The 27,993-nt window shown below is 33.9% G+C and overlaps 1 protein-coding gene across 2 annotated transcripts; it reads left to right on the top strand.

Moving 5' to 3' along the window:
- Positions 1-27,990, top strand: LOC145944871 (protein fem-1 homolog CG6966). 2 transcript variants are annotated; one of them, XM_083053488.1, is made up of 8 exons: positions 1-527; positions 22,546-22,705; positions 24,149-24,349; positions 24,772-25,023; positions 25,173-25,329; positions 25,543-25,981; positions 26,067-26,279; positions 26,369-27,990. In XM_083053488.1, the coding sequence occupies exons 1-8, from the start codon at positions 468-470 to the stop codon at positions 26,771-26,773; spliced, it is 1,887 nt and encodes a 628-aa protein (XP_082909614.1). In that variant the 5' UTR covers positions 1-467; the 3' UTR covers positions 26,774-27,990. The 2 variants fall into 2 exon arrangements, with proteins under 2 accessions (XP_082909614.1, XP_082909615.1); XM_083053489.1 differs by lacking the exon at positions 1-527 and adding an exon at positions 15,413-15,695.
- The last annotated feature ends 3 nt before the right edge of the window (positions 27,991-27,993 follow it).

Below are 27,993 nucleotides of genomic sequence, written 5' to 3'. Positions count from 1 at the left end.
GCGCGGTTGGCGGCGCGAGCTCAGTCGTTTACGAACCGTCGCGCGATTCGGATTGGTACCGCCACCTGACGAGCGAGGGCGAACGGAAACGCGGCCGAGGGCGACAGTCTTGTATCCTGTCGCTTGTTTAGGAGAGATAGATTTATCGCGAACGCGCAATCGTCCTCTCAATTTTCCTCGATCCGTCTCTCGCGTTCCGGGACATTTTTGCACGAGCGAAAGGTGACGCGATCTCGCTCTAACGCGGACTTCTTTTTGTCCTCTTGCCGCCTTAGGTGGAGAGGGGAGAAACGCCGTTCCACGAACGGATCGGTCTCGCGACCCGGGGTGTCGACGACATCGAAACCGACGTCAACCGTCGACGACAAGAGGGAATACGTGTACACTCTACGTGCGACGAAGGGGTGCTCGCGACGAAGAGGAGGAGGAGCCCAGCCGACGTGGCGGAGGCCCTGGAGTATGTGAAAATGGATTTTAAGAGCGTGGTGTACAATGCTGCGAGGGACGGCAAGCTCAAACGTCTCAAGGTGAGTTACTTCGCATTCTATAATGGTTCTGGCTGCGTGTGATATCGCGATATTTTCGAAGGTGCATATATATATATATATATCGGCCGAATCGAACCTACAAAACGGTGCGATCCAGACGAGTCGAAAGTTGACGTCACAAAGCGACAATCCGATATTTATTCGTGGGACGATCAAACATTTTCCAATGACGCACGCGTTACTTTTATCTTTGAGACGTGGAAAATGCGAATCGTCCGGATTCTTTCGCCAATCTCTGAATAGCCGGAACAAAGAATTTGGGATTGCCCAAAAGGATTTCCGCCACCGTTATCGGAAGTTCCGTTCTCGATAAATTACAACGAGCGGAAATGAAGAGTCTCTCGTTTCTCTCCGGTCTTTGCAACATTGTTGCGAATGGTTTTTCAATGTCTCATTCGGGTTTCTCGAGGTCGTCGCCTTGAGATGCGAGATGTTTTGAAATAGATCAGTTCTCGATGGTTTCTACGAGGCCACTACTGTGTGATTCACATTAGATTCTACATCTAGAGAGCTTAGCTACATTGTGAGCTATCATTTTTATTTATATAAAAAGCAAAAATAATTTTTTCTACATTCGCGGTTGTTTTGCCAAAACTAACTCGAATGTTGCTATGCGTACAATAAATCATCATATATCACTGACGCATATATAATTGCGTGAATATTTAAATAAGGAAGAAATCAATTGGGCTACTCTATCTCCCGATTGTTATTTATTTCGTTATAACACATTTACAACGAAATTCGGTCCTTATATATTTATTAAATATTTATCATATATATTTATATATTTATTATATTATATTCGAAACCTTATTCTGTGTATGTGTGCGTTTTGTTTTATCGCAACGGTATAGACAAGCTCTGACCTTTTAAAGGTTGCGGTATATAACAGTGTATAGTAGCGCTTCAAATACCGACTTAAGCTTTCATTTCACAGATAATCATGTATTCGAGGACAGTACTTTTCTACCTGTAGATATCGATCGCGAGAAAAATATTGGCATGGATTGAAAATTGAACCTTCGACTTGGAGTGCGACCGCACTCGAGAGTCCTGAGTTATTTCAGAGTCTTTACATATTAATATTTCTTAGTTAAATATATCTCTAGTCGCACTATATTTATTTAAGTATAATTTAAATTTAATAAACGTAGTATTTTTATCATTTTAAAAGAAGAGAAATTAAGACGAGAAATGAGAAAATTATACGTAAAATTATCTATTTGCATTTAATTAGCTCTGCTTTTTCGAGAGCAATATTAACGATACAAAGCGCAACAATTAAAAGCAGTCGAAAGTTGAAAATAATTTAAGTAGGCAAACAGAGTGTAAAAGGTATGGATTTTTTTTTTCATTAAAATTCTGTCTTTAAATCGCGGAGAAAGTAATATAATACTATCGAATATATGAAGACAGCTGAAATTCCGATTAAAATGCCGTGCAACTACGCTTGTGCGTTGGCGCACGAATTTAGGGTAAATATTTGCAGCTCGCTGCGACGTTCTAGACGTGTCGCGCAGCTTATGAAACAGAAATGGTGAACGCGCAGGCTTGTCGAGCATAATTTCGAAATTTTGCTGCCTGATCGTTAGCTCGTTGCTATGGGAATGAATGGAAATAGCCCGAGAAAGTTTCCATTATTCGCTAATTTGATCTACTTAAATTCGACATTTGATAAGAATTATTAATTATTAAAAATTGATCAGATACATCTAGGCGTGGATAAATCAATTTCAATTCCTCAAGAAACTCGTCCAACTTAAGTTTAATTAAATTTTTCAATTTTTATCTGTGATTCTCGTCTTTAATCACAAATTAAAAATTTTATCAAGGTAAAAGGTTTGTTCGAAATACGAAAGAGCAAAGTCTCCTTATTTATTTCCAAGCTTAACTTCATTCATTCTTGATCCTTTTGGCATACAAACGTAATTGACACCGCAATCTGACACCTTTATCACAAACATAAAAATCAATTTTCTACTGACAAGGAGGCTTTTCAATAGCAGGTTTTGTGTTAATGCATACTTATCAAGTACATATCTTGTGTAATTCCCAAGCCTGATGGTAATACCCAAGACCTTGAATATTCGCAAGGTTGCTACTTTCCGGTTTTCTCCGGACGATTTTATCGACGTTTAAATATTCCCAACTCTCCTCTGTGAAACATCTTCGCGAGCAACGGTATCGAAAGTTTTCTCGCGATATTTTAGCATTTTCTTACCGACATTTCGTTTGCGTTTCCTCGCGTGCACGTTAACAGACCGTGCGAAAAAATTGTCTTTAACGGTATTCTGTTTGTGTGTGCGATTTCGAAATGTTTGGCACGGTTAATCCTGCAACAATCTGTGACGAACTCGAAATATCGCGGCGAGCACGCAACATGACAAATTCCATTAGACAAATACATCGAATTTTCGGAATTTTAAACATATTTCTCTGTATATTAATATTTATTATGATCTTTACTTCTACACTGAGAGAATTTTCTCTTAGAATTTACCCTGAAAATCATGGTAATCGTAGGACAATATGGTATACAAAGAATTTTATGAGAATTTCTCTGATTAATATATAAAACATGTTTGATTAATTTTACTATGCAGTTTAGTAAAATTAATCGAACATGTTTTATATTTTATTGTGATAGATATTATTACTTTTATTGTGATAAATATTAATCAAAGAGATTCTCATAAAATTCTTTCCATACCACATTGTCCCACGATTACCATGATTTTCAGGGTAAATTCTAAGAGAAAATTCTCTCTGTGTATTTATTATTCATTTTCAATGAATAATTTTTTAATTAATTTAAGAATTGATTTTTCTTTAGCAAAAATATCATTAAAACGAAACATTCTGTATATGATGAAAGTATATATATATATAAATAGAAGACTGCGATTTTATGAAGTCACAGAAAATTATCTATAAATCTGTAAATAATTACATTTCTGAAAATCATCGGATATAATTTCACAATTACTTATAAGATTCGTATCCATTCGAATTCATTATTTTGAACTCTGTATTTGCAATAATTTTTTATTTTATCAATTCTTGAAGTTGAAACTTGTCGACCTATTATTTGTTACTATTCAACGTTTGTGAATTTTCTCAGAGAGAGCTATAAATATTTTGACATTTGTGCAAAAATTACATAAAAATTTAATTACGATTTTCGACATTGAAACGCAACTGACTTATTTGTTCGAAAGTCATTTGTTCATCCTTTATGAATGCACTCTCACAGTTGAGATTACTTTATCATCTCGATAAGCGATAAGCGTTGATAAGGACTATGAATTAAAAAATCTCAGAGAAAGATCCCTTTCCTTCGACGAAGATGCGCGTGCTTTTCCTTCCTCTTGATTCGCGTTTATCTCTCGAGTAGGAAATAGCCGCAGCAAACAGCAGTTATATTTAGTAGTGGGATGTTCATAGACGTGCTTACGGTTGAATCTGCCTGGCCCTTCATATATGTATACGTTTGCATCTCGGCTTGGCACGTATCACGCGCGCGTGTAAAGCGTGAAAAGCGTAGAAATAACATGCGAGCGAGTTGAAAGCTCGATTGACCAACGCGCGAAATCGCCATGTTGCGTGGCTTATCGATGAAATCGATGTTGCGTATCTTCTGCTCTCGACGTGGCCGACCACGTTTCGATACTCGGACGTTAAACGCTGCGTAAATACGAGCGTCGCGATTTGTGTATACAAGGTATCCCCATAGCTCGCTTATAGCGTCTAGTCGATGATTGATAATAGATGCACCAAGTATACATTTGGACGCGTGACACGTCGTTAAAAAGATTGCACCATTATTTCCTCAATGAAACAAAATAAAAAAATTAATCGAAAATTCATAGGCAAATGAAACGATTGCGCATTTCGTATACAACAGTCATGCTAATTAATTACATCATTACGCTATATCAATTACGTAAGACACGTCTCGGTATGAATGGGCAAAAAAAGTAATAACTAATCTTCATTTGCATTTTCCGATCTCACGTTAACTATCTTGCCATGTGGAATATCCGACAATGTAAAACTTAGTAAATCGTTAATAGAGGAGCAACGTTATGTCGCAAGCATTGTTAGCATTGAGTTAATCGATCGGCAAACGAAACGAGGAGGAGGCGGTCAATAAAAGTATACAAGTTCTCCATATCGCAGTTGTTAATCACGTCGATTTATTATTCGAACAAACCGATTAAGACCCAAATTAATTATCCGCCTACCTTTCTCTTATATTATCATGAAATTATCATTTGCTTACTCGGTCGTTTGTGACGCGCTTATTTCTGATATCTTATATAGAGATATCGAGGCACTTGGTTGATGACATTCTTCGTTTAATATTAATATATTCGCATAAAAAAATATTTTCTTCGAGATACGAGAAATACGCAAAGATGTCTTATCTATACAATGATGATTATCGATATTTCAAAATTATGTCAATATATACAGTAAATGTTTTGTTAAAGCTGCTAGTAACGACGGTTTCGTACTTTGAACTTTTTTACACTTTGAAAATTGATTACATATTAAACTTGGCGATGCATAAATTTATTATTTCCTCTCTTTACAATTAAAATGTATTTTTTATTATGTTAATTATACTTACAGATTTCTTCCAATTTACCGCGAGTAAATATTTTTCATTTTTTTCACTGTTCCTAATATATCTCTTATATGAAGAGACACACACACACACACAAATTAACTTTTAATATTAATTTTTGGAAATCTTTTTCTTTTAATCTTGAATAATCTTGTCTTTACAATATATTCTTGTTATTTTAAATTAAGCTTTGTAAGTTTCGTGTCAGCTTTTAATGGCCAATTTTTTAATCAAGACCTTCTTAAAATTGATAAGTGTTAATAAGAAAATTGCTTAATTTTCTCATTAACCTCTACACTGTCTTTCGAATTGTCCATATTATGTTTTACCCCACATGTTTTACCGCGTACTCGTAGCACAATAAAAATGTATTTATTCGTGGTAGGAAATACTTTAGATACGCTACCGCGTATATATAATCTGATATTTATCGAAATCGCAAAACAACGGCGCGAAGAGATTAATGAAATTTAATGTTCCCTATGCCTAATATGTATACGTATTTGTAAGCTTGTATAAGGGAGTGCTAGTTCCGGGACGACTATTAATACCCGTTAGTAAATTGGCGAGACGTTGCCGCGCGCGCGTGATACTTAACGAGAATTTGCGAGGTAACTCCCATCATAAATTGCGGAATCGATCGTCGAACCGCTTGCGCGGCAACCGCTCGCGTTCGAGAAATCTAATTCGAGAACCGACTTCGCGGATGACGGGATATATTTACTCATCCGCAAGTTTATTTAACTGCTATCGCGCATTTGATGCTATTGCATTTGAGACCATCGTATATGTGTTCGTGCATGCGCGGATACGCGATACATGGCATGTTGTTATACATATAGAGAGAGAAAGAGAGAATGATAGAAGTAGCAGGTCATATTTTATTCATCAAACTCGATCGATTGTTCACGAATAAAAGTTTACGCGCTTTAGGCAAATAAGTAACGATCGAATCATTCTGTCATTCGTGAATCTGAAATTGACGAAATAATGAGTGTATCTCGTGAATCGAAAATTATTTGAGAATTGTGAATCTTTGTTTAGATTATATAAATGCAGTGACGAGGCATCATCAGAGATTCATGAATTGATTATTCGTGACGCAATAATAAATAAACTGAATGAGGATAATGAATACCGATTTCAGATGCAAAATAATGCAAGCATATCGATAGAATGTTCTCCGACGAATAGAAAGTGCGTATTATTTCTTTGCAGTTGATTTTTCTTTCGCAAGCTGTCGAGCAAAAGTGTTTGTTTATTTTTCACGGGAGACAATCTATCTAATCGCATGATTATGAGGGTTATCGAGTCGAGCAAAGGTCTAATTGTAAAATTCCTCCCAAAAATGTGTGACATAATTTAATGTGAATTCGATTTGATAAGAATATACATAATAAATTCGCAATTATTTTTTGCCCTGATATTTTGATACGTATAAACGTCCAAAAATATAATTAATATAATTAATACACATTGAGTCGATCATATATTATTGGCATATATCAATTGAGGTATATCTCGCACAAGTCCTACATTTTTTTCAAGTGAAAACTATACTTGATCCGCAATTATTTCGCTCATTGACGCAAAAAGCGTAATATTTGTTAACGACTTTACGTACCAACGACACAGGATCGATCCACCTACCGAAGTCTATTTATAAAGTTAGTCAACAGGCGATCACGGGCGCGTTGTACATACGAATGATTAAAATAGCTTCACATAGGTGTAACCTGAAATGAACCACTCAATCGACAAAGTAACCATCTTGCGGACCTCTGACCTTTCGACGGAAGAGCGTTATCTTCGTTATCACGCAGATTAGAATCGACGTAAGCTGTAATCACTCTATATACACCGAAAGATAGAATTGTTTCTGTTCATTTCACGCGTTAAATCACAGAGAGATCGTGTATTGTATAATGTACAATCGTATACCGTTCAATGATTATATATGTGCTTCCCACATAATTTTCCGTCGAGAAGAAACATGCGCGCACGATTATTTCATCGCTGGAGCGATCACGTTTAATATTGTATAATTAGTATAATTAACGCAATCAAGACCGGTCGGCAACCGATGTTGATACTCGTCGTATCGTGGAGCACGTTTTTCAAATCGATCCGACGTGACGTGGGTATTACGCAAGATGGTACAGTTGTCCAATTACTAACAGCGCGTTTAACGCAGTCTCGCGTACACGTTATACATGAGCAATTGCGTAACGCACTGATGACAGCTCCAAGGTTGGCACCAATTTGTGCAACTTGACTCCGTTTCCGATGTCAGAGATCTCGACCATGTTTCCGCGAAATATTACATCTTGGATAAAAACTGAATTTAAAATCTTTAAGATTTATCAAAAAAATGATTTTTTTTTTAGTTTTTATACACTGAGAGAATTTTCTCTTAGAATTTACCCGGAAAATCATGGTAATCGAGGGACAGTATGGAAAGAATTTTATGAGAATTTCTCCGATTAATATTTATCACAATAAAAATAATAATATCTATGACAACAAAATATAAAATATGTTTAATTAATTTTACTAAACTGCATAATAAAATTAATCAATCTTATTTTATATTTTATTGTGATAGATATTATTATTTTTATTGTGATAAATATTAATCAGAGAAATTCTCATAAAATTCCTTCCACACGATTACCATGATTTTCAGGGTAAATTCTAAGAGAAAATTCTCTCTGTGTATTGCCTATAAAACAATAAATTATTTTATGGTACGGTTTTTTACAATTGTCGAAAAATATTCTTATATTTATACATATGCATATACGTTTTTTAAGAGTAAACATTATAAAAAAAAAATTAAACTCGTGCGATGAAAATTAAATACTGATAACGCACTACTGATCTCACGCGAGGCAAGTCAAGTCAACGAAAGGAGATATCTCGCTTTGCTCTCGTTTCGTGATTAATAGAACGTTTCGCTTCTCGAGTCAAATCGCGAAAACATACTTGACGTAACGAGAGACGTTTGAAAAGAAAACACAAACATTCGAATATTTGAGGAAGGACATCTGAAAAATAAGATGTTTCTTAGATACATGTATACGCGATAAATTCGAAGCTCGTAGATGTAGAAAAAAACAATGGCAATCGTTATACCAATTTTATTCCTACAGATGTAGGTTCAATCTCGCAGAAAAATTTACATCCTATGGTCCCGCATTATGTAATTCCGAGTCTGGTGATGAGATTAAAAGAGTTTGCTACGTTGTAAATGGTGACTTTTGAGGCGCAGTGCGAAAAGATCGATAAGGTCCTCCGTGTTTTTCTATTCTACTATCTCTCTATCCGAGAAATTCTTTCTCGCGATGGCGAACAAAGGCTCTCTTCCAGTCAGCCCCGTTACATACTCGCGTATAAATGATTTGCCGTAATCGCGAGAAAATTTCAGTACCTTGACATTGCGTCTGACAAGCCATCACTCACGTTTTATGTCGCCGATCATTTCTGTATTATACGTTTTTTTTTTTTTTTTTCATTCGACTTGCGTCTTTGACACGCGCCACCTCTCGTTATTCGCCCTATTAACATGTAATCACATGCTTTCACATTCCGTTTCGCGTGACATGACTTTATGATGATAATCACTTCATTGGTGATTGACATTTAGCCCCCATCAGTTCGCTTATAAACCAATAAAGAAGATAAGTAAATGAGGAAAATAGCAACAAGATAATAAGAAGAAAAAAAAATAGCGAAATATTTTCTCGATTATGTCGATTACTCGCTCTTTCATTAAAAATTACATTGATAATATTCGTTGTATTGTAATCTTGTATCTATAATTTTATTTATAACGGGCACTTGCATTAGTTAAATTTATTTAGACTTTTTTAAATGGTTCTCAAACTATACAATTTATTCTTTCGAATCAGAGTTTTTCCCGAAAAATCACTGCCTTCTCTGGTTAACAAGCTTTGAATCATCAGCGCTTGTGATACTTTGCCTTTGTTCCTGAATGAAATCCGAGCAGCCCTGTATCCGGATCAGGTTGAGAAACATTCAGCATGCGTCAAGAGCGCTCAGGATTTCTGGACTAAATATTTATTTAACTTCCGAAAGACGATTCTGAGGTCGAAAGCTGACTCTTCATTATTTTCCCTTCCACGAGCAAATGAATCGAGAGGGTTATTGTCTCTCGAGAGGGATATTTCGTTCTATGAGAAAAACACCGATCGGACTCTTGGCAGCCCCTTTTAAGGAGTGTATTTGCACGCTCCTATAAAATAAAAAAAAACCGGATGAACAGATGCACATACTGCACAAAGTACAAAAATAGTGAATAACTCAGTATTGTATTAAAGAGAAATCTGTTTGATTTGGTTTGATTTAAAATTGTGATATTTGAACTGAAACAAATGTCAATCTAAAATCTAAATCAAGTAGCTTAGAATTAAAAATTATTAAAATTTAATACTTTATTGCTTAATTAATTGATAGACATATTAAAATATGTTAATAATATGTGAGATTAAATTACAATATATTTTTTCTCCTATAGTTTTTTATATTTATCATTATGATACCAATATTTAAAAATTGTCATTTCTAAGTACATATGTGTACGTGATAGCATTCTTCATATATTTAAAAAAAATATAAGATACTGGCTTTTAAAAACGAATCAACAAAAATGTTAAGTGACATTTTGCTAAATTCTCTCAAATATTACTTCGCAATCTCGCCTTACGTCGCGTCAACGTTCGAGAAGATTACACTGGATTCTTTATATATCGTGTTCTAATATTACTCGTACACTGATAGAATACGTGGTGAGTCAGAGACACATATCTGAGACATAACTTCGCGTGAAACAAAAGGATAAAAAGTACAAACGAGGAGATAAACCTGACATTTTTGAAATTAAGAATTAAGAGATTCAAATTGATAATTAAATTGAAAAAAATTACTTCATAAATTAGGCAAATTCAACATAGTATTCAGTGTAATCATTTATATGTGTACATATTTATTATATTAGATATTTTATGTCGCTTCTTCATTTTGATAATATATTTTATTATATTTCTCTTGAACGAATTATATAGACAAGACAACAACAACTGTTTGCTTTATTATCAATTTTTAAAACAGGATTAATTACGCCAAGTTCTTCACTATTTTTGTCTTCACTCGTCATTAAACAGCTGAGAGCTTTTTAAAAAAAGATTAGTTCAAAGATTATGATTATTAATACCCATTCTTAATATAAAGCTCTATAATAAAATAAAAATACCAAGTAATATTAATAAATTGCGACGTGTTAAACTAGAACGTGAGGATTTGAAACAATGTATCATCGAATATATAAAATTCTCACGGGTTAAAGGGCAATGAAAAAACTATTCCAAGATAATACAATGATATATGTATATACAATTGCTATATGGCTGCGATTCGATGGATTAATCGAATAATGCTAAAGTATAATTAGCAACAGCGCATCAATATACCATTTGCAATGCTTCCTGCCGTTAGCGAAATCGTGCGATCGTTATAAATCGTACATATACACTTGTAATAGCTGTAGCTAGGCCGGAAGTCCACGAAAAGCAGGTCAGTCGCAAGAATGAACTCAGGGTAGGAGTTCCGAGTGCGAACACGATTGTGTTTGCAATATTTAATTAATTAATTCCTTTACGCATTTGAACAGACATTTCTTAAAATGCATTCGCACGATTTTTTTCTTTCTTTTAGCTACGCGTCGGAAATTATAAATTCGTGAAATTTATCATATTTCTTTTTTAATAAGATTCTGAAAGAATTATATATGGTGTATATAATATATAATATCCAAAATTTCAAAAATATTACATTTTTATTTTATTTCAAGAAGAAAGAAGGAAAAGTTTTAAAAGAATCCCCATGTCTCTCTTATTGTATCGATGTGAGAAATTTGCATATGCTATGCAGTTTAATGCAACAATACGTGATGTTGCGTGATCTTATACGCGACGTAAAATCGATCGTCATCAAATGCATTACTCATCTTGTATTCCTGTTTTCAGTATCCTTATTGATATTTTAATATGTTTTACAAGTACTTATTTGTATTCATAAATGCGGAGAACATGCGTTGATTGCTTTTTGAGATGTAAACAAGTTATGAAAAAACCGGAATACATGTTTTTTAATACTTAAATATTTACTTAATATTTTCGCACGTTGCGAAAAACCCACGGGACTTTTGCTTTTGACTCGCGAAACGTGGAAAATCACTGCGCGAGATCATTATCAATGATTCGTAGAATCGCATTCACATATACGTGGAACATCAACTTTTCATGTCACTCACTCGGAAATGCCTTTTATCTAAATACATTTTTTATTCTCTCATTTGCAATTGTGACATATCGTGAGAATTATACATGTCTTTTTTAATATTGACAATGAGTTTTAAATTACATTATACAATCTTCGCAATAAGCAATCAAGATAATTTTTTCTGAAATTAAGTAATTTGTTAAAATCAATAAAATTATGCAATAAAATTTTTTATAAAAATGCACTTTTTTTTTAACAAAAGCGATTTAGGACTTTTATTGAGACGACATATTTAAAAAAAAAATGTATTCACATATAAAAGGTTCGATTATTTTACAAAGTCAGTCATTTCCGGTATCGTGAGTCATAAATACGTGACATAAACAGATTCCGAAGTACAGTATTCTCAATTAGGACAGTGATTTAGCAGGTAATTAACACTTTACGTGACAAGCTGACGAGGCCCAATCAATGGGGTTAATGAATCGAATGAATTTTGCACCGCTGATACTCATTCGCAATGGCTACGTGATATGGCATAAAATCAGAAGCATATCGGAAGTAACAAAATGACAAAGGTGAATTTTGCGTCGAGTAACCGTGCAATGTGCGAATGTTCTTGAAATTCTAATGATTTATAAATGTTGTTATTTCAAAATTTCAAAGTATATTTATCTCTCTATTCCTCTATTGTATTGCTACATAATCATTCTCACATATTATTGAAATGTACGATTAAAACGTACATCAAAAGGAATATAGCGATAAAATCACACGTTTAAACAAACATTTTAAATTTGCCATTCGATAATACGTAGTAAAGTTCTTGTTTTTCTTTGACTTACATTTTTTCTCGACAGTTATCTCACGATTGTAACTTCCTCGTGTACTTGCTTACCTCATTATTTGTCAAGATTCCACTTAATGACATTCCCGTTTTCTTGGATATGCAAATTATACATAGTTCTAAGAATTTATTCAATTTTGATCGGTTTTTTTTTTTTTTTTTTTTTTCCCCCGTAATAAATTACATTATTTAACAGAATTACAATTTTTTTTGTAAAAATAAAAGTGACAAATTTTAAACTTTTTTGGGTTTCTAATTTAAGAAATGATAATTAGTAGATTTCTAAAAATATATGAAATATGACTCCAACAGATATTTTAAAATCTTAAAGAATAAAGAACTGTGATGCATAAATAAATTGTCTGAAATTAACAATAAGAGAAAAAAGAGGTTAAAATTTAAACACGATAAACAGTTTTTAGACATTGTTAATTAGGATTCTTATTTGCTTCCCTATTGATTTTTTTTGCACGGATTCTAAAAATAATGAAAGTTGCTCGTCGCGTTTTTATCTCCTCCTTTTTTTAGTTTCAGAAAATTTGTAAAGACAACTTTATTAATGTTTCATTTATTATTATAAGGTACAAAATAACAAAATATGTGTATAATAGAGTGTGATAATATAATATATATAATTAATAAAATACATTGATTTAGTATGTCAATCATATTGACATATACACGTGTATCAGATCAATTCTTAATCAACAGATCTCACAATTACGGCAGCGGGTGAAATTCTTATTATCATCGATAATGTCATTACTTATTACAACTGCAATCATAATACTTTCATCGAAAGTCCATGCAACGATGCCGACTAGAAAGTAAACGCGCTGTGTAACTTGACATAACTCGGCTTTATGTGCGCTTGGCGCCGTCAATTTTGCGTCTCGTTTCGCTTCTTCCGCCAGTCGACCTCTTCTTTGCACTTCATTTGCATACGCGATGCGACTCACGATGCATCGTTTCACACTGTTTCTTGATGTAATATATTTTGAATTTTTTACAATTGCTTTTACAATTATTTTTAATTATTTATTAGCATTTTAATTTGTTTACGATATCTTGATTATGATCATTATGATGACGTCTTGCTTAAAGTAAATTTATTTTTTTTTTGCATTATAATATATATTAATATAATTTTTCATCATAATTTAATTTGACATGATGCAACTTTATTAGCTTCGTGATAGTTTAAATAAATTAAGAAGAGTATTTTTGTAAATTTTCGTGATACTGTACTTGATAAGTTTGCTAATTAAATAACAAATGCGCAAGTCAAAATAAGGGATTTGACGCTAGAGTCTGATCAAATATGACATCGAGCGATGCTCCATACAATGATTGCGCATTTCGAGCTATATATGTAGGAATTAATATTTACATTAAAAGTGTTAGCATAACCTGTTGCATCTCCTCGAGATGCCTTGTATTATGCAATTTACTTAAATACACTATTTATATCAATATTATTCAGGTTTTTTATACGCGATATGCTATTAATACAATGTCTTTTAATGTAACACTAAAAAAACTCGTGTAAAGAATTAAATTTGTAAATGTTGAGAGATTTGGCGAGATTCTTTTATTCAAAATTTATCTTAATTAGGCGAGAAATTTTATTTCGCTGAATTTTTGAGATTTGAAGAAATTTTTGATGAGACGATAGGAAAGTAGGAAAATCCACGAATTTATGACGTTTAAAAAAATTGTTTTTTTAAGAACGATGGACGTCAAATAAAAAAATTACTTATTATTTGAAATGCATTAGATTTTTCGGATCGTGATTTTTCCGGGATTACGTGAGTTTTGTGTATGATTTTTTCATCGTAATCGTCTCGTGCAACGCGTGCGCCACGTAATCGCTCGAATAATATTACCTGACTTTTCTCCGGTATGACAGTCTGTTACATAATCGTACTGCTGGTAAGAGTCGATCAGGAAGAACAATTAGAAAGCTGCACGGCGGTGCGTTTGGCCGCATGACCGTTTGTATGATGCGGCCAATCGCCCGCTCGCCGTCAGTGATGTCCCTTGGATTTTCAAACAAATGGCAAAATTTTCTCCATTAAACTGTTATCGTTATATATGTATTATTTTTTATTGTAAAAATAATTCATATAAAATTCTAATTTCTACGAACAGTATTACTTTATTATATAGGGTCATACAATAATAATTATATAAAGCATCCTCTTATATTTATTGTGTTACAAAAACAGTACGGTATAACTATTGCGAAAATCGATCATATTAATATAATTCGTGATATTTTTTATTCCAGTATTTATAAACTAAAGATTATTTTGCGCCAGGAGAGATGGAGGAGGATATCGATTTTCAATATCGACAAATCAATAAATTGAAATAATTAAAAGAAAAAAATATGCAAATTACTTTTACTTGCTCAAAATTGTATAACAATTATATCACTTTATTCTATAATGTTTTATTTTATTTATTGATATGCGACATCTTCTGTGAAAATATTATCTTGAATATCGAACCTGTCTGGACCGGCGACTTTCTCAAGCTCAATACATCCCTGACTTCGACAGTCGTCGATCCACCTCCAACGTTATAATGATTGAACTTCGTTCACCTCCTCCTTCTTCCTTATGAAACCGCGCTAAATCCTTACGTGCTTTGAGGAAGTCACTTCAGTGATAATTTGAGCCTACGTTTAGTCTGTTCGTCGTCCTTAAACGTCTCGTTTTTAAATTAAACGCGCGTTTTCCTCTTTACTCGGTGATCAAACTAATTTTGAATCTTTGTCGCTTCTTCGTGTGATTGCAAGTAGCTTATTTACATTTTTATCAATTATTTTGAATCGACTTGTAATTTGTAAAGTGATTTTTTTTTTTTAATGTAATCAGTGCTAGAAAAGATTGTCTAAATGGAACGGGAATGCCTGTTTTCTTTCAATAATAATACATAAATATAAAAGTAAATTTTTCACCTTTTTTAAATAAATCTTATAAATCTGTTTTTTAAGATTTGAATTTGTTTTCACATTGAGTAACTCTATATTTGGATAATATAATTGCCAGACGCGTATTATAGATTAACTCATTCATTTCTATCTCTCGTAAATGCTCGTTAATTTACACGACAAGATTTTAAATTTATATTCCGATTGTCTACATAATAATAAACGATTATTTCTCCCAACATTGTTGGATTATAATATCCGATTCGTTTAAATTAAATACACTTTTCGGTATTTTGCTTGCATTTTTGTGAAACGTCTCGAGTTTTTCTTACGTGATTTCAATTAGCTAATATCTCAATCTCGTTACATATAAATATTTGGTTGAGTCTAATGGAGCACGTGTCGAATGAAGATGACACATTCACGCGGGTAAGTTTTAATGTACTATTTATTGACAATTGTATGGATTCAAGAAGCGCCTTAAAAAAAGAATAAAATAATGACTTGATAATTTCTTAAATAAATGTTCTTAAAATAAATAATTTGCGTAAATTTATTTACGCAATAATTGTAAAAATAATTAGCAAGCACATTTTTTTATAAAACTAGATATATTTATTAATTTCAGATCTTTTCACTTTTATAAATACATATGAGAAGATATCTTTATCCTAAATATGTATACGCGTGTATCATTGTAAAACATCTAGCTCTCTTTATTCTTACATTAATAAAATATCGATTAAATATAAATTGTACACAGTTGAAAAATTTGTGTTAAATTTAACAAATATCACATGTCCCAAACGGTCCACAGAAATTTTTGTGTTAATTTAACATAATACGGATATGTTAAATGATGACACGAATACTGTGTTAATATTTTAACATAAAATAAATGCAAACTTCAAGTAAACTTAAAATAAATTTTGTGTTAAATTAACATAGTTTTCATGTAAAAATTAACTAAAAACATTGTTAATTTTACATTTTATCATCCCCACTTATATTATAAAGTAAAATTAACATTTTTTTTCTGTAAATTTTAACAGATAAATCTTGTCACTAATAATATCGAACATATTTATTGTGTAAAATTAAAAGTAAATACACATTGTGTTATTTTTACACTTTTCTTCAGTTATTTTAATAATTTAACATTTGAGTTCAATTAACACAACAGCAATATGTTAATTTAACACAAAAGTTTTAACGGGGACCGTTTTTAACAAGAAAACACAAATTTTCCAACTGTGTATAAACTTCTGCAAAGTAATGTCAAGATTTGCAATGTTAATATTTGGAATAAGTTTTCATTTTTTTACTTGTTTTCAGAGTGCATTAATATTTGTGTGCTTAATTACTTTATTAATAAATTTAAAATTAAAAAATTACAAATATTAGCATTCTTTTGCAAATCTTGATATTTTGTAGAGGTTTAGCATTTATATTTCAGAACGATAAAGCAGAAAAGCAATAATCTCGTAATTGAACATAAAATTACAAGAATTATGAGCATCTGTTGTTCGCAAGAAACGTTGTATAATAATGAATTATGTTTCATCATTATACGTCTCTTTAACAAGCTGATTTTATTGCTAAACACGATCTGTGTGTGTTATGGCTCTTTAATTTTAAATTAAATCATTCAAAATTATGTTATAATTGGATATAATGATTGGCTATAAAAAGAGTGCATAAAAGGGCTTATAAAACTTTCTACTAGATAAATGTCAAGGTTCTACAGCTGCTTAGAATGTTAGGGTTAACCTTGATTCGTGCGCGGTCTCTCTTTGTCTAAGGACCTCGGGGCAACAACCCCGACGAGAGTTGGAAATCCCGACAACGGTAGCTATGGTGTGATGATGATGCGGTATAATTTCCTCTTCGCATTAAAAGAGAAAGAGTCTGCACCGCGAAAAATGAACTGGCGAAAGGCCTCTCGCGTATATTTCGTCGTCTCTGGAGTCTATTTTCGTCCGACAGTAATAATTCCTTGTCCTTAACACAAAACGCTCGAAATGATTCTATATAGTGCATTGACATACTCTTTTGGATGACTCACGAGCAATCTAGAATCCCAAATAACGGATGAAACCTGTTTTAAAATTATAATTCTTTTCCTGCATCTCTCTTCTTTTAATTTCTATTCTTGATGTCTTCGCCGCATAAATTTCACACAACAAAGACACAAAAGCTATTGCAGTTATCTTTCATTTTATCTATTTTTTTTCTTCCAAGAGAATTGTGAATTATTTTTTACGAAGTCGTCCGAGCAATCTATAACGTTTTAATATAATATTTTATTTCTTCTTCCTCCCTTTTTTTAAATAATTACAAATTGAAAAATTTAATTTATTTTAATAAAAATTAGTATAATAATTTCATTACGTTGTACAAAATTTATTTTTGCGACATATTTCTTTTTGCAAGGCAGAACAATTTACAAAAAAATGAACGAAGCTTCAAATTGACAAACAAAAAATAGTTTTAATGGACTTATAACTTTATATGAAAATATAGCAAGGCAATTAGGATACTAAATAGGTAGCTCTGTTCGATTCTATGTTTTATTTCTAATTAATCAAGTTTTGCCGAATTTATGCTCGCGCGAAATGAATTTCACACAACCACCGCCAAGTTAATTGATCGCTCCACAACTTTCTATAAAATCAGTATTTGAGAGCGTAATATATCCACGTTATTATATAACAATATAGCGGAAATTAATAATTTATCGAGCAATTATTTTAAGTACCGATAAACCAACCGAAAATTATTAAATCGCTCCGTATAGAGAGGCATTATCCAATTTTCCAGCAGGTTTCTCAGATAATGACGAATAATCATTTCGGCATCGATTATTTTCTAAATCGTTGCGATTGCGTATCGCGTCTCGTTTATCGATCGGATCCGTGCACTTATCGTATATCGTGTCTTCGGATACGAATTATATAGTAATAAATCGTTCGCGTACACAACAATGTTTAACGAAGGCGAAATTATCCGAGCGTAATTTTCTAATACTCGAATGCCGTAATCGTATATAATTATCTCGCGGAAACTTTTTGTCACCGTTCTGGAATATCCGCGCGCAATTGTAATTACTGCACGTGAAGCAAGTCGGTCGAGGTCGAGCATGATGGGATTTTCACAGCATTCCCACATAAATTACATATTTTGTCGTAAATTCTAATGTAACTTAATTGGCCGTCAGTTTACTTCTCTCCTTCGTTCCAAATAAAAATGTGATTACAATATAATGTATTTTATAATAATAGGGGTGAGGGAGAGAGATCATATCTCTTATTATAAACTATATTAAAAAATAACTAAAATTATATTACTTGATAAATTAAATTATCTAATAAAGCCTTTTTTAGTTTTATTATCCGTCGTGTATATAAATAAAATATCTATTTTATTTTACATAATTAAATTACGTAATTGAATTTTTATATATTTTTACATATTTATACAATATTATGCATATATAATATATATATGCATAATAAAGTAGAATAAAAGTAGAATCAGTGATAGAATGTAATCATGCAAATCATTTGTGATTTAAATTAACCTTATTAAGAATGATATATCATAATATCACGAGCGATATTATTTATGACAGGTTTTAACAAGGTATTAACAAGTTTTATATATATATATATATATATATATAAAATATGAGACAAAGACTTATAGATAAAAACAAACGTGTTAATATAATATCTATCATAAATGTTGCTCGTCATCATACATCATTCTTGATGCGCGAGATAAATTTGCAAATAGTCATTATCGATCGATGATTTATGCGAGCATGTCGATTGCTATCGTTAAATTCTCTTCATTCATACTTTATTATTATCTCTCTCTCTCTTGTCGATGATAAAATCGGTAGCTCGTAAACCTCCTTCTCGATATTGATGCGATGTCGTTAAGTAAAATCGAAACGTTTACGTCCGTTTTGCGTCCGAGATTGATAGAGTGTTTCTCGTTGATATATTGACGAATTTACCAGATCGTTAGGTTCGACACAATGTAAATGAATCATGGGGAGAGGGGACTATTTACGACTTGTGCTACTTCTCGTAATGCGACGTAGGCAAACTAAACCTTTCGAAATGGCGAACGTAAAATTTAAGTGGGACGTGTCTTACACGCTTGCAACAACAACTGCACATGCATTATTCAGCCGCGAGACAAATGTATACCGTGTCCGTTGCGTACGGTGCTTGACCGCAGTTGCACCTAGCGTTAATTGACTTTAGTGTTAAATTTATGACTAGAGACCGTAAATGATGCGTTATTGATATATTCCAACGAGTGGCGCCCATTGCCGCTACTGTTCGCCCATGAGGAATTTTTCGTGCGGGTTAATACGGGAGATCAAGAAAGAAATGCTCCGAAACTGTACTAAAATGTATCCTCTATTCTCCAAGCGAGCGTGAAAACGGCATGATCAACAGCCCGTTGAAAAAAGCCGACGAGAAGTCGGCTATAACCCATTTTCCGGGGCAAACGTCGTACAACAATAACGAACCTACGAAGAATAATTTATTATTCCAGTCTGAATAATTTGTTATTCGCGCCTCCATCTCTCTTTCTATGTTAATGAAAGCGATTGTTTTATTTTTTATCGCGTGTCGAAATCGCACGTTACGTTTCGCTCCTCCAAGACAGTTGCGAAAAAATCTTATCGCTGACATCGTGAAAAACGACACCATAATTTCATATAATTGAACCTCGCAGTCCTTCGGAGTTATTTTTTGTATCGATGATAGGTCATTTCTGCTGCGTTTTATTTTCACGTAATTCGAACGATTCGCTCGGTTTTCACAAACTTCGTACTCTTTTCGATGCAACTCTTCGTCATTGTTATTGATTGTCCGTCATCATTGCTGTACGATTAACCGTTTGCAGCAGCTGTCGTGTGTCTCCTAAAGTGGAAAATTATCGACAAAAAGACGCTCGTAAAGAGCCGCGCATTTTCTTTTAACGCGAGAATAAAGGCGAATGTTTTATCTCATCTTTTACGAGCTCGTTTCGGCATCGGTTGACCTCGTTACCTACATTTTATCGAGGAACCGAACGAGAACGTGACAGTAAGGTGAAGGAGCAGGGAGTCGAAGCAGAATGAAATGAACGAACGAGCTCACGAAAAAAGTAAATCGGTCACACAAATAACGGCACCGACTCTTTGGTGGATCCGACCGAAATAAGAGGGTGAAATGAAAAATAGATTTGTTGGTCTCCGATAAAGACCGAATTTCTCTTTTGTATTGAGATGAAAAATTAAACGAGTTACAAAAATAAACGTTTGATTCTGTATATAGCAAGAAAGAATTAAAGTCGGAAAAAACAAAGGTGAGTCTGATGACGAGACTATATAGTTTTATTAATAAAAATTTATCGATAAAAAATATATATATGAAATTTGATTTTATCTTTTTTTTTTTTCATAAAATGTGACTATTTCATCAATATTAATCTTTCGTTTGATTATTGTGCTAGATCTCGATGAGTTAGAAATGTTTTTCAAAACTATATATATATTGAAATTTTTTCTTTAGAAATATATAATCTTTTTTTTGTCAAATTTAGTATAATGAAAATTACATTATAAGGAGAAAGAAATCATATATTAGATTTTGATATTAAAGTATTGAATTTTAATTAACATTTATATTATACGTCCATTGTATTTTTTAAATACTTTTTTAATACAGCAAAGTAAGGCTTTCACATAAAGTATGTAGGTCTTCTCTTCGAAAAGGAGGAGCATTAAAAGAGGGAGAGGACAAAAAAGACAAGAAAGAACACAAAGTGAAAAAATATCGTCCCCCCACTTTTTCCTGCAGTAGCGAACCATCGTAAGCGGTTCATTTGTCATGATGGGTCCCAATGTCTCCGATTTATTCATTTAACGGGACTCGCACATCCACGACGACCGAAGAATGATGATTTCTCCAGAAGACGGCGAGTTCGGAGTTTGGCTCTTGCGTTCAGTCTTCTTTTATGCGGGTGCGCGCGTGGACTGCTCCGATTCTTTATAATAATATAATCGTCGAGCTTTCTTCATGATTTTGTCGAAGCGCGAATATCGTTCGATGAGTTTTGTGAGGGAAAAAAATTACGATTTTTTCGACTGATCGTCTCCGATATAATTCGATCTGATTCGCCTCTCGAAGACGCTTAATTTATTAATAATCTTAACGTGTTGTCTTGTAATGCGACGATGATATAATTATTTGATTGAAAAATTCTTCAGCATTTAGTTCGCGGTGTACTTAACATTTCGTGACGAAATACATTTTCACGTGTAACTGCGAAGGACGGGCCAAAACTTTTGTCACTTCGCGGTTCGTTGCATGATCTCGTAAGTCTACAAGGGGGTCTCTTAGGTGTCAGTGACGCAAGGACCCCGTCCCTCACAACATTTAAACGAAACGTGCGCCGCAGCCACGTGGTGTTTAGACCGACAGTGAACGTCGACACGAGTAACTTGGCGAATATTATCTCGCAGACGACGTCTGAACAGTCGACAAGAACTTGTCTCCATAAATTCTTTGTTGCTTCTATTCTCTTCTTCAAATTAAATTCATTACGAACGTTCGTAGCCATTGCAGATTTGAAGATCTAAAGACTTCTTTATTCCGAACATGAGCGTGCAATAACTGAAGAAAAGTATCGACTGAAAAAGTTCTCACGAGAAGGCTGAATGACAGAATTGTGAAAGAGGGGAATTATCATAACCGAAAAGAAAAGAATTTTAAGAACGTAGGACGACACATGCGTGCAAGAAAAAAAGGGGGGAATTTAAATATTTATCATTCGACGAACCTTCGAGGTTTTTCACGTGTGTATGTGTGTGTTGCAACGAAACCGCGTAAACCTTAAACCAGTCGACTTTGAAATCTCTGGCGACACGCATCTCGCGTGACATATCCGTTTGTTCTTCGAACGTGTTAGCTCGTTAAAATTATCCAACACGGGTTCCGTACTGTCTAACGTAAGTTGATGCGAGAGAGGATTCGTTCAATTTTTAATTTTCTCGAATGCACCAGAATTAAATAAATCTCGAATTAACTTAAGAAAAAATTCATCGAAAACGAAGTATGTTAAATATTTTATCTCGACGTTGTGGGTATTCTTAATTTTAATTAATTTTTCAATACAAATGCAAATATTTTACAACTACGACACCATTCGCGTCCTATCATATCATAAAAGTGACACGTGTCTCATGTGGTTTCTTATTCTTTTCTTTCGAAAGGTGTTTCTGGAGCATCGGGGCAAAGATGAGGTAGGACAATTAGTCGGTGCTAAAACCCATGGCGCAACACCCTTAGTCATGGCATGTCGGAACGGACATTACGATGTGGCAGAATATCTTATTGAAAAATGCGGGGCGGACGTGGAGCAGCCTGGGTCAGGTAAGACCACAGTCATCTTACATTAATAGCTTTGTGTTCGAGCCAATGTATCCGTCTGCTGAGAAGAATCTTCAAATCTAAATGCAAAAGTAAAGTATTTAACAAAAGATTTAAAATAATTTTCTATTTAATTTTTCACGAAAAATTACGATCAAAATATTTGTTCAAATATATGAGCCGTTCGCTCGAAGAACGACTTAAGTTTTTGCACAAAAAATTGAATTAAAGATTCAACTGTGTGGTTCGAGTTATTAAATATTATGTACCTCAACTTTTATATTTTTGAACATAGAAGTATACTATATAGTAATGATTTATTACCATAAAAACAAATTTTAAGGCAATATAATTGTTTTTACCATGGATTACATAAAATATGACTTAAGCCGTTTTTCTGACGATCGACTACAACAACATGTAAAACATCTTTGACGTCCGAAAAAACTATTATTAATATATAAAAGTTGTTTTTTGGCATCAATTTCAATTACACATAAAATAAAACATTAATTAATTTAAAAGAAAACTACAGTTGTAGATTAATGTAATATAGAATAAAATAAATTTTCGTCCACCGAGATACTAAGTTTTCTTTTAAATTAATTAATGTTTTATTTTATGTGTAACTGAAATTGATGCTAAAAACCAGCTTTTGTATATTAATAATATTTTTTTCGGACATCAAAGATGTTTTACATGTTGTTGTAGTCTATCATCAGAAAAACGACTTAAAATTTTATATATGATTTTAATGTAATCAATGGTGAAAATAATTATATTACTTTAAAATTTGTTTTTATATGGTAATAAATTATTACTAAATAGTATACCTCTATATTACAAAATATAAAAGCTGAGAAACATAATGTTTAATAACTCGAATCACACCGTTGAATCTTTAATTCAATTTTTTGTGCAAAAACTTAAGTCAACTTAAGTCGTTTTTCGAGCAAACGGCTCATATACATTATATACAGAAATCGATTAACTGTGAATTTAACGCGCAATGACATCGACAGCGCACTATTGGCACGTTGGTGGTGGTGCGCCGTTGAAACCGCGCAATACAAAATATTATTTTAAGACCTTAAAATAGTTAGGAAATTAGCGAAACTGAACAGATTTATTGTTTAGATGAATAGTAACACAGTGGCAAGCGAATTTTAAAAAATGACTTAAGTCGACTTAAGTCGTTCTTTGAGCGAACGGCTCATATATTAATAGCAAAGATTATCGTTTACCATAAATATTCTGTATAGTATACGCTGGTATAATCTATTGCAACAATTTGCATTACACATACTGCGTTACTATGCGCAGCTTATTTTATTTATGGTAATTACGTTTGCATCGTTATTCTTTTCGCAAGACGAGACGCTATTTAATTTTTCGCTTTGTTAATTGTAAAATACATTTATCAACATTCTTTTTCCCCGAAAACAGTGGTCTTCGAAGGTGAGACGATCGAAGGTGCACCACCTTTGTGGTGCGCGGCGGCCGCTGGTCACTTGGCCCTAGTCAAACTGCTGGTGAGACGAGGCGCCAAAGTAAATTCGATCACGAAAACGAATTCTACGCCTCTTCGTGCTGCATGTTTCGACGGACACTATGACATCGTCAAATTTTTAGTACAACATGGTGCAGGTATGAAACATAAAATATAAATCCATAAATTATGTATGTTTTATATTGAGAATATTTAGCTGCGTCCCAGAATTACTGTTTGCATGTCATCATTCTTGTCCAACATTCAGCAAACAACAAGGATGACGACATGCTGGCAGTATTGCCAACGAATTCCTTCGAAACGCAGTCTTTGTCTGAAGAATTAATAAAAGCAAAGCGTAAAGATTTCGATTTTGATTTAGAAAAATATATTTTGTAAAAATTAATCTAATTAATTAAATGATAAAATTATGCTTACGGAATATTACGTAAACATTCGATCGCGCATGATTTTTTTCCATGTAAAATAAAAAATATGTAATATTTAAAACTAAATAATAAACATAAAAATAATGAAAAATAAAACTAAAATAAATAAAATTTAAAATTTATTTTTATAGATATCGAGATGGCGAACCGACACGGGCACACATGCCTGATGATCGCTTGCTACCGGGGTCACGTTAAAATCGCAAAGTTCCTACTCGCCCTGAAGGCGGACGCGAATCGCAAGTCCGTGAAGGGCAACACGGCGCTGCACGACTGCGCCGAGAGCGGATCTCTGGAGATACTGAAGATACTCGTCGAGCACGGCGCTCAGATGGACGTGGACTCCTATGGAATGACGCCACTCCTCGCGGCAGCAGTAACAGGTTAAAGCAGAAAGTTCCACGCACCACTCGAAGGTTCCCCTACGATAGTTTATTTTGCTCATCTGAAGCGATCTGTTCCGCGATGCTTAGACAGCTGGGGGAAAAAACGAGCGCTAATCGAAAACATTTTTTTTACTTTCTTCTCTTAGGTCACACGCATATCGTCGAGTACCTCATAGGCATTCCGCAACTGTTCAGCAGGAAAGAACGCATCGATGCGCTGGAGTTGCTCGGAGCAACTTACGTGGACAAGAAAAGAGACATGATAGGTGCTCTACAGTTCTGGAAGCGAGCCATGGATGAGAGGTACGTATATAACATCTCTACAGATTATCTCAAAAGTCGAATGTCTTAGAAATTTTTATATAATATAATTTTAAACATACTTTTCAAATATATAACACGAATTTTTGTAGATATAGAAATTTAAATTTGTTAACACAAAAATATATGAGTTTGATCTTCTTTCTCTCACTTAAAAAAATTAACATCGTACCTTGTGCAATATTTTTTTTTCAGATATCGGGGAGACGGCCCGATGATATCGAAACCTGAATCTCCGCCCGTTGTAGCCGCTTATGATTTCGCTCGAGAAGTAATTGAACCCGAAGCCTTGGATGATTTGTTGGCGGATCCGGACGAGATGCGCATGCAGGCATTAGTGATTAGAGAACGGATATTAGGACCGGCCCATCCGGACACGAGTTACTACATTAGATATCGCGGGGCAGTTTATGCGGATGCGGGTAAATTTCGTCGCTGTATCGAGCTGTGGAACTACGCTCTCGATATGCAACAGAGCATGCTGGAGCCGCTAAACCCTATGACGCAGAGCTCTCTATTCAGTTTTACCGAACTCTTTAGCTTCATGGTGGGCGAGGAAGGCAGACAGACAGCTAGAGGTCGCAGAGTACCGCCGGTGAAGAGAGAAGATCTTTTGAATGTCTTCGAGAAAGCTGTGAGTAGGAAAACGACGTTTGCAAATATGTCCCGATCAGCGCCGATATTTATCGTTTTTTACGCCCTAAAAAAATTATTTGCAGGTTAACGAAGTAGCGAAAGGAAAGCAAATGTTGGACAAAATGAGCGATCTGGCGTGCGAACGCGATTTAACATTTTTAAACAGGGTCCTCGTTATAACTCTGCATTTGGCGTGTCTGTTAACACGCGAGACCGGAGAGAAGGGTAGTGAAGAATACATCGCCTTACACAAAGAGCTGTATAAGTTAGTCCGAATAAATGCCAAAGGCAAGCAGGTAAGCGACCGCTAGCAACTATCATCGAATATAAATTGAAAGATGCAATCCTTGATATCTATACCGCCAATTTTGCAACGTTTTTTCAGGGTCGCGATGCGCTGCAATTGAGCCACAGCGAGGACGGTGCCCTGGTTGGCAGGTATCCCACGTGCAAATTTCCGTCTCCTCATTTGACCAAAGCTCTGCTGAGAGTAGGCGCGGATGTGACTGCCAGGGACAATGATGGAAACACGGCTCTTCATCTGACCGCGTTGTTACGTCCTTGGCGACCGGTCTTATCAATCGATCTGCTCGACGCCGGCGCGCATCTTGACGCCGTGAACAATGACGGCAAAACGTTCGAGACGCTGTTGTGCGATAAGGAGCTTTACGACTCGATTTATCCTCTGAAATACACCACGCTCGCTTGTCTTGCCGCACGAGTAGTCAGAAAGACGCAAAAGATTAGTAGAATACCCCAACACCTTCGCGCTTTTGTCGAAATGCACTAGCAATATCAGGAAGATGTAAACACACGTGCGCAGGACGCGAAACCGCCAGTATCGAAATACTACGGCGGGCTCATCCTAATTGACTGATTATAAGAAATTTTGACGAGAAAGTTTCGATAGAGAATAGAAGTAATAATTCGGGCGTTGATGAACCCGATTGGCGATTCATTCGTTCTGGCATCGAGACTCACCTTTTTATATAGTCCATATCGGAATAAAGATAAAGGATTGTTCCCAATTCTTTCAATGTGGAATGTACTATGAAGCACACATGATCCCAAAAAGATCTCTTAATTATTTCCTCCGATATAAAGCACGTTTTTCAATTAGATTTTCTTAAAAGAATTGCGCGGCATTTTCGTTTATATTTTATAATTGGCATCTTTACAGCTTATACTTAATTTATTCTAAATAAAAAAAAAGACACGAAGTACGAATGTTTCTGACAATAAAAAAAAAATTGTATTTATATGTGTGTGTGCGTTTCGCCATTAAAAGTATTGTCTAATAAAATAAAATATTGATTTGTTAATATATATCATTTTTTTAATATGACTATAATATTTGATATTAAAATACTTTCGTAGAAAGAGAACGAAAAAATTAAAATACTTAATGCAAAACACAACTTAGTCCTCATTTATATTTATTTTAATTCACAACTTTTTCTTCATATATACCTTGTAGTTATTTTGTATCAACTAAATATCTATTATCTTATTGTGTTTGTTATTTAAAACTGCGTTAGAGTGCGGTAATATATTTTCACTGAAATAGAATCGATCGTCATTTTTTAACAATTTCTTGTTTGCCATTGTTCTGGTTGAGATTAATAAATTAGATGAATGTCGATGATATATTTGGCTAGATCTCTTTGGTATCGAGTGTGCAACGATACGAAAGACTAAATCTTTACGAATAAGTTAAAATATTCATCGGCATTGTAACGCGGTGATATTGAATGCGGGGATATTGAACATTGTGATTTTATTATTACGAAGTCGGCTAATTAAAGGCCTCTCCCTTATACATAGACCCTCTGCGCGAGCCATATTATACATACTATACATACATACATACGTTGATGATTGCTTAGCGATAAATATACGTTGAATTCAAGTGTGTAATCTTAGAGAAATGACTTTTTACTTTGCTGTATAAACAAAAATGAAAAGAAAAACATGGATTTGTAATAAAAGTTTTCTGACAGTGATAAATGG

This window comes from Prenolepis imparis, unplaced genomic scaffold, assembly GCF_030444845.1.
Source record: "Prenolepis imparis isolate NDT839.2.m4 unplaced genomic scaffold, iyPreImpa1.0 SCAF_13, whole genome shotgun sequence".
NCBI lineage: Eukaryota > Metazoa > Arthropoda > Insecta > Hymenoptera > Formicidae > Prenolepis > Prenolepis imparis.
The sequence above is the reverse complement of the archived record's forward strand: the minus strand, read 5'-3'. Positions and strand labels throughout refer to the sequence as shown.